Raw genomic sequence first — 14615 nt, forward strand, 5'->3', positions numbered from 1 at the left:
ACTGGGTACATTTCAGATTTGTGAATGTTTGGAGATATACATAAAATAAAAATGTTTCAATAATGAGTGTGAAAACCCATCTTCAAGAAAACTGACGTTGAAGGACAATCTGAATTGCATCGTAATCTTGCTTAATGTTTAGTCTAGACACCATGATTAAAGATGATTATGTCAGGGCCTTAACAAGCCCACCATGTGTCCTTCAATTTTGTGGGTTTGTAGAAATCACACTCTATTCAACCCCATCACATCTGATTACCTCCATCTGTAGGAAGGAATCCCAGAGAGGACAATTTACAAAGTGAAGCCCTACAAGGGTTTGAGATAGAATTCTATTACCAAACTACATATGTCAGAGTTGAATTTCATCTTTATAGTTTCAGGCATTGTCATAGGCCTGACATACCACGTGGAGGAAAATGTTGGGACTTTCAATAAGACGTGAAGCGTGGAATGGAGACACCAGGTACACTGAACTCTTTCTCTTTTTTCCAGGTATGAGTGAGTTGTATTTGGCTGAGAACTTTTGTCTTAGGATGTGTGACTTTTCTTATACCTGCGTACATCTGACTCCATAGGTGTGAGGCTGGTTGGACACATCTCACCTTGGTGTTTATCTATAGGCACCTGTTTCTTTGCCTTCTTTCTATTTAACGTTTTGGAATATCCAGGGGGAGCTGATGGCTATAGATGACAGAGAAAGGTCTCTTCTTTAGAAGATGTCCCCACTCACCACAGATCATAGGGACAGAAGGGGCAGAGACTCATTAGAGCGACAAACCAACAGACGAGAAGTGGTGACACCCCAGGGCTATGGGTCGGGCATAAAGTGTGCACCTTATCTAAAAGAAAAGAGCAGGGGTCTGGAGATGGTTCAGTGGACACGAGCCCTTACAGAGGACCCAGGTTCAGTTCCTAGAACCCATAGGGTGGTTCATAACACTCCATAATTCCAGTTCTAGGGGACATGAGACCCTAATAAACTCAGTGGCTCACTAAGCAAGACTTGGGTGGACTCGGTTCTACTGTCTGTCATCAGTGCCCTATCTGGTGTGAACACACATGTTCACACCTCCCCTGGAGAACTCACAAAGCCGTTAAAGATAAGCCCTCAAAGCTGCCCTGTTTAGAGTCTGTACTTAATGTGTAGGTGTCTCAATTTCTTGTCTGAAGCCCAGACATTGTTAATTTTTTTTGAAAACACTAGCTCATTTTCTTCTTAGCACTGTGCTCCTATCCCCCATGGTTTGAGGTGTATATTTGGTAGATAACTTTGGAGAAGAGTAGATGTTGTGAAATTGTCTATGATATAACCTCTCTATGACGATTTTAATTTTTTTAAATAACGTAAATTGTTTTTTTCTCACAGACTTGTAAATTAGATGGAGAGCTTTACACTATATTTGTATCAGGATGAAATTAAGCCGCTCGGCTTTTTAATATACCAGAGGCATCTAAGAATAATTTTCATGAGCCACTGGAGTTATTGATCACTCCTGACAGCTCAGGCTGGAATTAAAACATGGTTGGAGAGTATCTGGAAAGAGCTGGCTGACTTGTTGTGGTGGATCACATTCCAGCCATCTTTTGTCTCTCTTTCCTTACGTCTGGATATTGTAAAATGTCATTCAGGAATTTACTTTAAAAGATTTCAGTCCTTTCAGCCCATCACATTTGAATACACCCACTCACTCACATCCATCCCCACACAGTATCCATCCCATTTACGTCCACACCCATGTCCCACCCCACCTCCACCTTCACACAATCCCTCCCCACACCTATGTACACACCCACTCCCCCCACAACCACTCCCCCCACTCCTCAATACCCTCACATTCATATACTCCCATCCACACCCACACACTCATACACCCCCACAGCCTGCACTCGCCCAAGCACACCCCAGAAGTAAGAAATACAGATTTTTAAGTCACAGTATCTCAAGCAGGATTTATATACAAACTTTAACATGCAATCAATGTTGTAATTTAACCTCCTTGGCCAGCCTGGTAAAATTAGTCCCTTCCTACTTCATGAAACATTTCATTTTGTTGGGAGACATTTAACTAATCTTGATCCTTTTGAAAAAAAAAATACTCCCTTTTTAACAATTGCAGAGAAGGTGGAAAAACTGTATCATGGTATAAAATGCTCACTCTCGCGGTGCATAGCAAACTAATATCAGATCATTTACAGATCAGGATGGCACAGGGCCATGGTTGGCCTTGCACTGACTCCTGCTCATGTGGTTCTTGTCATCCCCACACATTAGCCCTTTCCAGTGTTAAGGACACAGAAACCTGAAGGAGGTTTGGTTCCTTTATTCTGTTCTTCACCCCCTCAGGAACCTGTGTGCAAGAATCTTTTCTTCTTTATTTTATATTATTCTCTACAATACAGAATAAAACTAGGCAAATATTTTCCAGAAAAATGAAAACAAAAACTGACCCCAAACAAAGAAAACTCCATGTCCTTCTTCCAGTGCCTCGGTCAGTCTTGTCCTATCTGCTTACTCATAGGCTGTTGGATCTGAATGAACAGTTTAGAATTTGTTTCTGGAAGTCATTCTGGACCTTGCTCAGTATACATTTTGTCCTCCAATTTATACTTAGAAAAATTCCAGATACTACCTCATCAGCTTCTAAATGAAATTGCTGCTTCCCATTGATCTACTTCATCATACAGAAACATTGTATTTTATTGCTCCTCCAACAGCTTCGAGGGAAAATGAAATATATGAGAAATGCTAACAGTGAGAGCTAATATCATAGATTCTTAGTTGGTCTAGTTTTATTTACATTGATGTGGTAAAATATACTGACAAGTAACAATGTAGGGAAACAGGGGACTTATATTCCAGTTTATAAGTCCAGGTTACAACCAATCATGGTTGGGAAGTCAAGGAAGGAACTTCAAAAAGCTGGTCCTACCTGATCTGCAGCCAACAGAAGAGTGAAATGGATTCATGTGTGTTTGCTTGTTTGCCCTATGGTTTATTTTTGGCCTTTACTTTCATACCTTTCAACAGATTTCTCTGCCTAGGGAATGGTGTTGCTCACAGTTGGCTTGGTCTTCCTATACCAATTACACAATTAACCACTCATAGGCCGAGCCAATATACAGAATTATTTATTGAGACTCTCTTCCCAGATTAGTCTAGATTGTGCCAAGATTGACAAAGTTGACATTGGTTTGGAATGAATGTCCTTTGAAATTCATTGTCTATAATATCTCTGATATAATTTTCTATTTATGTTGTTATCATCTCCATTTCATAGATGAAGAAACTAAAGATAAAATCTACTTTAAAATCCTTCCCAAGTTAAGCATTTGAAGTGGCACGGGAGGGATCTGAAACCAGGTATCTAAGAATTAGCAAGGTTTTTCTAAGTACTGAGTTATGCTGTCTCTTTAAGAAGATCTTGATAATTACAAAAAACAATGTTTGCTCTTCTACAGTCTTATTGGGAAGGATGCAGTCACGTATGTGCTAAACGTGAAATTAGCTCTCCATATTAGCTTTGAAAATATTAACCAGTAAATGTAGGTTTATAAATAAATGGTAAGACTATGGAGTCCTGAATTTTTATCACTTAACAAATTCAATCAACAAATATTTATTAAATGAGTTCTCTGCAACTATAACTTCCTGAACCATATCCAAAGCTGAGTATGAAAAGGACAACATAGAAGTAGGGTTTATTAGAGAGTCAATGACCCAAGATGATTAGAGTCATTCCAATTCCCTAGTACTGATATTGATTCCTAGTTGTGTTTAAATAAATGTGTCATTTAAAACATGTCAGAGTGCAGTTAAAATTCAGAATTGATGCGTGTTGTTCATTTGGAGAGAAGGAAAATGGACTTAGTTATCTTTTCAGAAAAACTGCTCTAATAAAATCTTTGCTCCAAACTGATCATATGACCTTTCTACTATCTATTGTCTACTGATGACTATCTACTGTTCTATTGGCATGAACACTTTGGGTGTTGAGTTTTTTAAAAAATAAAAATGCTTCTTAAAATACTATCTCTTTCTTTCTCATGAAAAATCTCAGAGTAGAATTAGGAACACTGTAGATCTCCCTGACAATTCCATTGTTTCTTTACTAAGAGCAGCTTCGAAGAACACAGTCTTACATTTATGAGGGTGAAGGATCAAATTGTATTTTCTCTCATTGTATTGACCAGTGTACCTTGGGGTCAAATGAACAGTCTCTGTGCTTTTCTTTGTGAATATGGCCCACGATTTATAAGACTATATGAAAATCAATGAGCAGATATTACGCCTACGTGTTAGAGCTTTTCCTGGAATCAATGAAGTAATGAATAACCACTGTTAAATATCAGCACCGCACACAGGCTTTTTGTAGGGATACTCTGTTTTCTCCAGTTCTTCCTGGATCCTCAGAATGCCTTTTTCCCATGTAATCTGAACTCAGCTTAAGTTAAAATAAGATAACTCATAAGAAAATAAAATTTAACCAAGTTAATTACTGCTTTATGTATACTGACCTATGACCTAAACATATAATTTTGAATGCATATAACCTGACATTGAACTATTGATGGAAGGCTCTGGCAAATGTTTAATTTTCTGCTGCAAATTTCCCTTTATCTTCTTTCCCAATCCAGGACATTGAGGGGAGATATCACATCTGATGTCTCTTTCTTTTGTATTACCCCGCTCTTTCAGCCTTGTACAAAATCAAGTTCCACAAAAAGGGAAGAGAAGAAAAAAGAAGGGAAAAGAAAAGAATCTTCTGCAAACTGCTTGATGGATTTGTTTTCTTGTATCATGTGGATAAGCACTTTCCTCTGAGAATGGAAAATTATTTTTTATATCAATTCATTGTATCATCAGGCCCATTGTTTGGTCTTATATATGTGTTAAAATACTAAAATTTTCCTGCTTTCTATATTTAAACAGCAGGCATTAGCAGTTCTGAATACAAACAATCTTGCACAGCCCACCAATAACCAGAGGAAAGTAGCAGGGACTTTGCAAACAGACAAAGTTAAAATTATAAAGAAAGTCTCAGAACAAAGAGGTAATTTTAACTGCATCCATGAATTATTGGTGTGCAATCTTATGGTAAAAGTTTAACTTGGCATCATTATGCAGATTCATTCTTTATATAATTATCCATTATGCAAAGCCATTATGGAAATTCACAGAAGCCCCACATCCAGGCTACTCTACAATGGAGCTGGAGCCACAGCCTGCAATCTGAAGATCTAGTATTGTTAAATTATCATCAGCATAAATTGCTAGTTTTACTGATTTTTTTTCCCCTTCTTTTCGAACATCAGCGAGCAAAGTGCAATGTCAGGGCTGCGAACCTGAAACGGTGTTTGGGTGACAGGCTGCAGCTTAGAGCACACAAGGCTCGGCAGAGTGCAGCTTGCATGGTGTTGGCCAGGGTTCTCTCCCACAAAACAGAGACAGTGGATTGGAAACACTAATGAAAACTAACACTTCTGGGTTGTACCTGTGGTGACTTGAGCTAATTCCACAATTACTTCCAATAAGAGATTGTCATAGTGTATATGGTTTTTAAGGAATCACTTTCATTTTTTTTTAACAGCCTTCAACTTTTCTGATAGTAGTTAGTATCTTCTGTCCTTGGGTTTTAAATTATACAACTTTGGAAGCTGATATGGGAGAAACTAGAAAACAATGTTTCATGTCCAAGTGTCCTCTGGCACGGGAGCCAACAAATCTTTATTTCTTTTAAAGATTTATTTTATTTTTAACCATGTGCAGGTGTGTATTTCTTTGTATGAGGTGTATGCTGCAGTATTCATGGAGACCAGAGGTGCTAGATCCCTGGTGGTTGTGATCTGCCCGACTTAGTGCTGGGAATCAAACTCAGATCTTCCTCAGGAGCTGAGCATGCCCTTGACAGCTGAGCCATCTTTCAGCCCTGACCTTTTCTTAAAGCCTAAGACAGTAAATGCTGCTGTTTCCCAAGAGTTCTACGCCAGCACACAGAGTTGCTAGAGTCACAAGGAAGGTAAAGAGCTACCTACATCTTATCAGGAGGAGGAGGAGGGCAGGGTAGGCACAGATCTCACACACATGGGAATTCATTCATGGTTTATCTAGAAACTGCTCTCAATAGGACTTCAGCCTATTCAGTAGACACTTAGTAGGTTCCATGTGCTATATGCTATTGTGCTACCCCATCCTATGCCAATTTGACACACAAACTAGAGTTACCCGAAAGGAAGAAACCTCAATTGAGAAAATGCATCTATAATCTGGGGCTGTAGGCAAGTCTATAAGGCACTGTTTTAATCAGTGATTGATGAGGAAAGACTGTGGTGGGTGGGATCACCCCTAGACTGGTGATCCTGGGTTTTATAAGACATCAGGCTGACAAGCTATAGGTTTCTGTCCTGTTTGAGTTCCCATCCTGACCTCCTTCAGTGATGAACAGTGATATGTGATATGGAAGTGTCAACCAGATGCTCCCTTTACTCCTCAAGATGCTTGGGTCATGGCATTTTATCACAGCGATGGTCACCTTAATTAAGGTCAACTGTATGCTGTCTGCAATGGACTCATTCAAAATACCATGTCCAGATTGAAAAGTAAACACAATGCTTCATAGGTTCATTTTTATGTGCAGAAATGAAAAACACAAATATTCTACAATAGGTGGTTAAACCTGAACCTGGAGTCCATAATTCATCCAGGCAGGTTGCTGTGCACACCCTCAGGGCAGTCCTCCCCGGCACCAGTATTACATGCATGACAGCTCTGTGACACTTTGTTTAGCTCTATGTGTGTTCATGGCATCCCAACCTACATCTTCATGCTTGTACAGCAAGTATTTCACTCCTTGACCCACCTCCCAGAGCTAAAAGTAAGTTTTGAGTTTGCAGTCTCATTGGGTGAAGCTGCGTGGATTATACCCAAGAGCCATCAATCGGCTCCTCAATTTTAGGGAGCTGATGGGAATTCCGTGTGGCCCAAGACACAAGTACATTTCAGTAGTGTGTTTGCTCTCAGCCCCGTGGAATGTTTCCTCAGGTCATGGCCTCTGTCGTGTGATCTGAACTGGCTACTGTGATTTGAGTAAAACTGTTACCAACATCTTATATTGGGAGCATAAACAAGTTCACTCGTTAGCCCATAAAACCAGTGTTGGTCAGAGGAAGTGCTGGCTCTCAAGCTCAGTGTTAATGAGGCAAAGTGCTGAGTCTTGAGCTCCTCGCTGCATGCACTGCGTGGTCCTGAAAAGTCTCCAGGAAAGGAATTGGCCAAAGAGCGGAGTTGCTTGTAATGCTACACATGCTTACACACACACACACACACACACACACACACACACACACACACATTGAGAACTCCGTTTAGGGCTGTTCTATCAACTAAATAAAATGCTTTTCTATGTTTTCTTCCTTTTTTATACTTCGATTTTTTTCCTTCCATAGCCTTCTCTTTCTTTCTTCCTTCCTTCCCCCCCCTCACTTTTCTATCTTTCCTTATCTCTCTCACACACCTTTCTTTCTCTTTAGTTTAATTAATTAATTAATTTTTACTAAAAGAAAAAGCAAATGCTTGACTTTGGATGCCCTACTCCCACCTCCTCCTCTCCCTATCTCCTTGATTCCCAACCCCACTTAAACCCTCCCTTCTCCTGCATTTTTCATTTCCTGTCCCAAAGTCATTTACATTCTGTGCTGTACTAGATAGAACTCCAGAGGAACTCATCTGGACAGCTGATTCGCCGATTACTTTACCTTTGGAGATCAACAGTGTCCCACGTGTATCCTGTCAGTTGGAGCTAAGTAAGTGGTTTATTCCAGAGCTGGGGCAGGACATAGACAAAAGCCCAGCCCTCTGCAATGCCATGTCCCACAGACATATGACAGGCACATCATATAAGATCATAGACACACAGACACACCACTTAGTGACTAAGTTAAAAACAACTTGAACACCTAAATGATTAAACAGCAATGAATTATAAACAAACATGAACAATTTTTTTAAAAGTTGCTAATCTACCAACAAAAGTATTTTTAATAAATAAGAAATTGAGTACCATGAGTTTCTTGTTGGCAGCATACTATGAGGACTAACTGGTACAGAAAGGAGGGTTGGTGAGCTACAAAGAAGCCATCAATTCTACGAGCAACGGAAGGCATAAATGATGAAGGATTCACAGTAATGTCACCAAGAAAGGGAAGACAGAGAACAGAGGACAATGGTCTGTCATCTCTTGAACTCTCTTCCTGCTGCTTAGTGGAAGCATGGGGTGAAAGAAGGAGAAACCACAGAGTGTAGAAATCAATTAGCGCCCTGATTGGTAAACTGAAATTAAAGCTGCCAGCGAGGGAGGGATGGATGTCATGTAATCTAAAGTAGGTCCCCTTGAGAAAGGACACAATCTACTTAGTTCCTGATGGCCATAGCTATCCCATAGCCAGGAGGAAGCAGGATATAACTCTGGCGTAGGAACATGCTGTTTTTTAAAAAGGGATTATTGGTGAAACTGTCAGGAATCAAGGAAAGCCTGAAGAATCCACCTCCAAAATGGAGGGTGCTAACACTGAACTTGGGGTAAAAACAGTGTGTGGAACTTACTCCTTCTATATTTGACAAAAAATGTCTGCTTGTGAGCATAGTGCACCCTGGATTCAGTGACTGGTGCGAGATTCAATTTTGAGTTTTCTGGCATTGAAAAGCCATGAAACTCACGGTGTAGAACAGTCTAGCTTTGATCTCATGGCCACCCTCCTACATCAGCCTCCTAACTGATGGAATTATGGGCCTGCATATCCACACAAGGCTTCAAGTAAAGACGCTTGAGATTTTGTAAATTCATTATAAACACAAAGTGAAAGATCTAGATGTATAGAAAACCAAGACATATTCTCAAATCATGTTATAGAAATATATACATCCCCTGACTTAATTGCAGTTCAGACTGGGAGCTTTGAGGATACCATGCTGCAGAAATGATACATGCTCAGGGGAAGTATCTTGAAGGTGGATATGTAGTGTATATCTTGAAGGTGGATATGTAGTGTATATTCTCATGGGAAAGTACCAGAACAGGCCCAGGGCTGCCACACTGTTGGGCTATAATACTGGGTGCATTAAGTGTACCTGGATGTACCATGTGCTCTTCCTATGATGGGTGGATCTGGGTGGAATGCTCTCATACGTTTTCAAGTTAGCTTTTTGTCAGCGTGACACAGCTAGAATCATCTAGGAAAAGGAAATATCAGTTGAGGAATTGCCTCCTCAGATTGGCCTGTGGCCAAGTCTATGGAGCATTTTCTTTAATGATGATTGATATGGAAGGACTCTTAGCCCCTGTGGGCGGCACTACCCCTGAGCAGGTGTTCCTGGGGTATATAAGAAAATAATCTTGGATGGGGAGCAAACTAGTAAGCAGAGTTCGCTTGTGGTCTCTGCTTCAGTTCCTACCTCCTGGTTCCTGACTTGAGTTCTTGCCCTGGTGTCCCTCGGTGATGGGATGCTGAGCCAAATGAAACCTTTTCTCTTCCAAGCTGCTTTCAGTCACAGTGTTTATCACGCCAGAGAAAGCAAAATGGGGCATAGGCTGAGCAGCTTGCAGAGAAAGAAGCAGTGGTTATAAATGAATTAGGAATTTATCGATCTAAAATCTCAGTGAAGCACATAGCAGATGGAGGTACAGGAGGGTGGCCACTCCTTCTGCCTCCAGGGCTGCCTGGGGCATGATCATACCAATACACAACTATTGATCAGGGAAGATCCAGAGGAAGCCACCATCCTGAGACCTGGGAGGAACCATTCAATCAATCACAGATGAAACACTGGGAATTATTAAAAAAAACCAACAATAACTAGTAAACAGAACAAAACAAGTACACTGCATGTGTAAAGAACTCAGCCATGGCTTATGTAGAGAGCCCTGGAGCTGGTCATGGCTGGCGGCTATTTCAGCCCATGTTACACAGCAAAGCAGAACAGCAGATAATGCAGGACATTGATGTTTTCCAGGTAAAAAAATAAATGGATAAGTGAAGTCCACTTTTTGCTTTCAAGTATAAATATATAAGATAATAGAATTATCAGGCATGCTTTCTGAAGCAGCATTGGAATATAGAACTCTTAACACATTATAATTCTCAATTTATGAAAATATTCTCAGAGTCCAGCTATTCATAGATAATTATTAATGTTTATGCTAATTTTACTCATTTTCTTGGTATGCCAGGATCAGAAAAATGAATCTGTGCTGTTTAATTTATAAACCCAATCTGTCTTCCCTTCAGTTTGTGATGCTATCTGCAATCTTTATTCTAATAACTTCAGTAACTGGCATTCTTGTTATTTAATTAAACTAAATATATATCTAAGGATGTATGAAAGGGCAAATGTGCACAGCAAGCAAGCACAGTGAAATGGGAGCGTTAAGTCCAAAATATTAATCTAAAATTATATGTGGATAGAAATTGTGTACTTCGTTCTTACAAAACCCATATTGCCATCAGATTTTATCCATGGAGAGATGATTAAGAGTCATTTGTACATTTGAATATCACCTTAGAGTTCTCAAGGCACATTTATGTCTCTTATTTCTCTTTAGTCTCATCATATCTGGGACGCTAAGCTGGAAAAAGAATGTTGGGTACTGTGAGACGGGAGGACAAATACAGACATGTACTGCACATTGTAGCATATTAATGTTCTGACATCTTCTTTTCAATGTTTCTTTCTTTTTTAAAAATGTATTTAACCTTTTAATTTTATGGGCAGTGGTGTTTTGCCTGCAGGTAAGTCTGTGTGAGGGTGTTAGTTCTTGGCGTTACAGACATTTGTTAGCTGCCATGGGGGTGTTGGGATTTGAACCTGGGTTCATCTAGAAGAGCAGTCCACGCCCTTAGCCGATGAGCCGTCCCTCCAGCCTTGGTACTGTTACACCTTGCTCTTGGAAAATGCAAAGGGAATGGATGCTGAGGTTCTCGTGATGAAAACAATGGCAACACACTTAATAGTCGGCTGGTTCTAACTGTTCCAGAATACGTATGCTTCAAGCTATTGCGTGCCTGATAAATACACGCGACTCTTGTCAACGTAAACAATCACTAGAGATCATTGTTGTTATACAGTTGGGAAGCAGGAAACACTTGAGGACAGCGGAGAGCCAGTCCGGATGAATGCAAGCGTAAGCATTTCCGGTTAGAGAGCGGTGCATTCAACGCAGGGTCTCAGTTTCTGTGCCCACTTCCGGCCTATAGAGAGCCTGACATGTGTTCGACTTTCACATGTCCGTTCTGTGGCTCTGTCAAGGGAGGTGTTGTCAGTCAACGATACACTCGAACTTCAGAACTGTTACAGGAGCTTAATGCCCACGGCAAAAGTGTGTGAAACCGGCGTATTGATTTTTATCTCCCATTAACAGCAATACTTAGCACCCGGTGTGGGTGATTCTCATTAGACCCTCTGCACAAACGAGGCAACTGGAAGACACTTACGGAATGAGCGATGTTAAATAAAGCATTAGGAGATGAAGTAGATGTTCCAAGTGTGTTCTTTTCTACGCCTACATGCAATGTGCCTTTCTGGTTTTATTAAGAGCAGTCTCATTGTTCGCGCCAGCTTTGTGGAAGTTTTTTTTTTATTATTCTTCCCAAAATAAAAGGAAAACAACTGAAGTAAAATTGTATTAATCTAAAAATGTGCTGTGTTCCTAGACAATAAAATAATATCGTCAGTTTCAAGAAATTCTCAAAGCTGCAGGTGAAAACTTTTATTTCTCTATTTTGTTGTATTTATTTGGGGTGGGGCTGTATGCACAGGCGTGTGTACACACTGAACCCAAAGGCAGACTTTTAGTGCCTGCTCTATCACTGGCTTTCTCCTCCCTAGAAGCAGGGTCTTTTGGTAAAGCTACGGCCGGGCCCTTGCGATCCTGGGGCTTCTCTGTTACTCCAGACTCGCAAACTGCACTCACGCTTTGCATTCCAAATGCAGACACGGGCCTATTTGCCCATCAGATTGACTGTCACTAACTTGCTAACACTGACTTCAAGTCTTCTGGATGATGTGCACAGTGTAGTCATAGAAGCCATGGGTACCTAGAAACATCCCACAGACCTCATGCCACCAGTTACGTGATCTCTGTGTATAAATCACTTCCATGTGAGGACTTTTGGATCCCTTCATCAAGTAAAGATAATTCTAACGCCCAAACCCTTGATTCTGCACAGCGGCTTGGAATCAGGCCTAGCAACTCACAGTCTGTATAATTCCACTCTCTCTTGATTACCTCAGCCGTGCCTGCTGGCTATCAACATGTGATGCTGTTGAATAAGTCCCGCACACACTTCAATGAACAGGTTTTTTTTTCTGTAGTAATAATTCGATTCTAGCCTTTCCTATTGATTTGTGATTACCCAGAATGTTACAATGAAAACAACGTTGCCTAGGAATCAAGAGGCCTTATTATGACGACTTGGGTGGTTCATTCCTTCAGTTTCCTTGAGCCGCGCCGTCTATAGGTGCCCTCTCGTGAAGGAGGAGGGAAATGAAAAGGGTTCACTCACTCTCTGAGCTACCAACGCTGCAGGCCAACACTCACCTGATGGGGAGATATGCCTCCAGGAAATGGCAGGCTCTGGCTTCCCGGTGGCCAGACAAGTGAGGGTGACATTGGTCCCTTCATTGATGGTCATGTCATTTGAGATGTCATATATTTTCGGAGGAACTGGAAAGAGAAACAAACACACAGAGGTGAGATTCGGTATCTGTAAGGCATTGTTGGAATACCCTTGAGTATTCACTAAATTCCTTCTATGGATGGTTTGTGCTGAGTGATTTAGAATATGGACCCATCTCCCTAATCTACCTAGAATCATGATTGTCATGAGGGCTCTGCTTTGAAAACAGTTAATAACAGACCCACTGTGCCAGCTTGCTAACTTCTGAGCTGCATGGAGCAGTGTGGGGAGGAAATGGAGGGTTGCCTTAGGGCCACACAGGTGCATGCAGCTTCTGCTTTGTACTGAAGATCGTGGGGTTGGACATCCTTGAAGCCAGTGTTCTAGGGAGCACAGGTAGTTTAGTAAGGACTCACATCGGTAATAATAAGACAAGCTCCCTGGAGTAGGTCATGGCAGGGTTTGCCTGCCTGTCATGTCCTTACACATGGGGTCTTCACAACAGTGAGGGGGAAGCATACTGGGAGATTTCTGATGCATTAGACTTGTGAAACTTTCATCCCAGAATCTTTTTTCTTTGTGAAGTACAATTTGTTAAATGAAAAGAAAGAAACTTTAACTAAACCATTAATCAAAAAATAAAAGAATCTTTTAGGATTAAATTGTCCTAATCTGACAAGCCAGTTGGTCTGATTTAAGACTCTACAGTATAGATCTGTGGTCCGAGATGGTGCCTAGTCTTGCAGAACAAGCGCTGTGAACTGTCTTAGCCTCAGAGTCTTCATTGAGATGCAGAGACAAAAATTGGACCGATAGTCCATGGCCACGGTGGAAGCATATGGGGTCAGCACAGGTTCAGAGGTGAGAAAGGAACCTGGCATCAACATCATTGATTGAATGGTGTGAAGCCCACATGTGACACTGGGCTTTAGCTTCAGAAATATTCTCCAACATCACCATCCTGGCAGTGATGCCATCACTCTGACAACGATGTCATCACTCTGATAATGTCATCATTATCACTTTGGCAATAATTTCATCACTCTGCCAATGTTGTCACAACTTACACAATGCTATTTTCACTTTGACAATGACGCCATTTCTTTAATAATGTACACAGCTGTCATGTAGCAACTTAGCTTATGCTTGACTTTAAATAATTGCAGTATTTTAATGATACCAGGGAAATCTAAGTAAAAGAGAAAGGTCACCCTGATGGATTAGAAAACTGTCCCTTCCTGAAGCATCATTTGAATTATCTCATTCTGGTCTGTATTTTTCAACAGTTATTTTAAAGTCTAGTAGCTAAACACTGCGTTTTTATAACTTACCCATATTTTTTATATTATCTTTGATTATTTTTTAGAGAACCAGAGCTCGACCACAAGAAAATCAAGCTGCTATATTTGTAACCATAAGGCATTGGTTCAAGTGACTGAGGAAGAACATGGCTGCTGAGCATATACTGTGTGAGCATGTCCAAATGACACATTTTAAATACATTATCATCAAGATCTTTACTTAGCTTTTCTAAGACAAATAACAACAATAACAACAGTTCTGAACTGAATTTTATTTTCAGTTAAACTGGAATGAACATAGAGAACTTAAACATTCTAGTAAGATGAGAGACAGAAGAGTTACTAAAAATGAAGCTATAACACCAAAACCACATCATTTGGGGTTCTAGAGGTGACTCAGCTCTGAAGACCATTCTGTATGAACAGGAGAACATGAGCTTGCATCTCCAGCACCCATGCAGAACGTCAGGCATTGTGGTGCATGTCTCTAAATGCCACTGCTGGGGAACAGGAGACATGGGGTTCCCTGGGGTTTGCTGCTTACTGCAGCTGAATTGTAAGCTTCAGTTACTGTAGAGAGGGAGGGAGAAGGGCACCAGAAATGAAATGCTGGATCTCTCTCTCTCACACACACACACAAAT

General features: G+C 40.7%; 1 protein-coding gene across 2 annotated transcripts in view; it reads right to left on the minus strand.

The window, feature by feature from the left end:
* Negr1 (neuronal growth regulator 1) overlaps positions 1 to 14615 on the minus strand; it is a 791857-nt gene that overhangs the window by 363413 nt on the left and 413829 nt on the right. For both annotated transcript variants that reach the window (XM_026784203.1, XM_005357456.3), the window contains exon 3: positions 12594 to 12719. In XM_026784203.1, the coding sequence (XP_026640004.1) occupies positions 12594 to 12719 (126 nt within the window). The remainder of the gene's footprint in view (positions 1 to 12593; positions 12720 to 14615) is intronic.

The sequence above is a fragment of the Microtus ochrogaster genome, chromosome 21 (assembly GCF_000317375.1).
Source record: "Microtus ochrogaster isolate Prairie Vole_2 chromosome 21, MicOch1.0, whole genome shotgun sequence".
Classification (NCBI taxonomy): Eukaryota; Metazoa; Chordata; class Mammalia; order Rodentia; family Cricetidae; genus Microtus; species Microtus ochrogaster.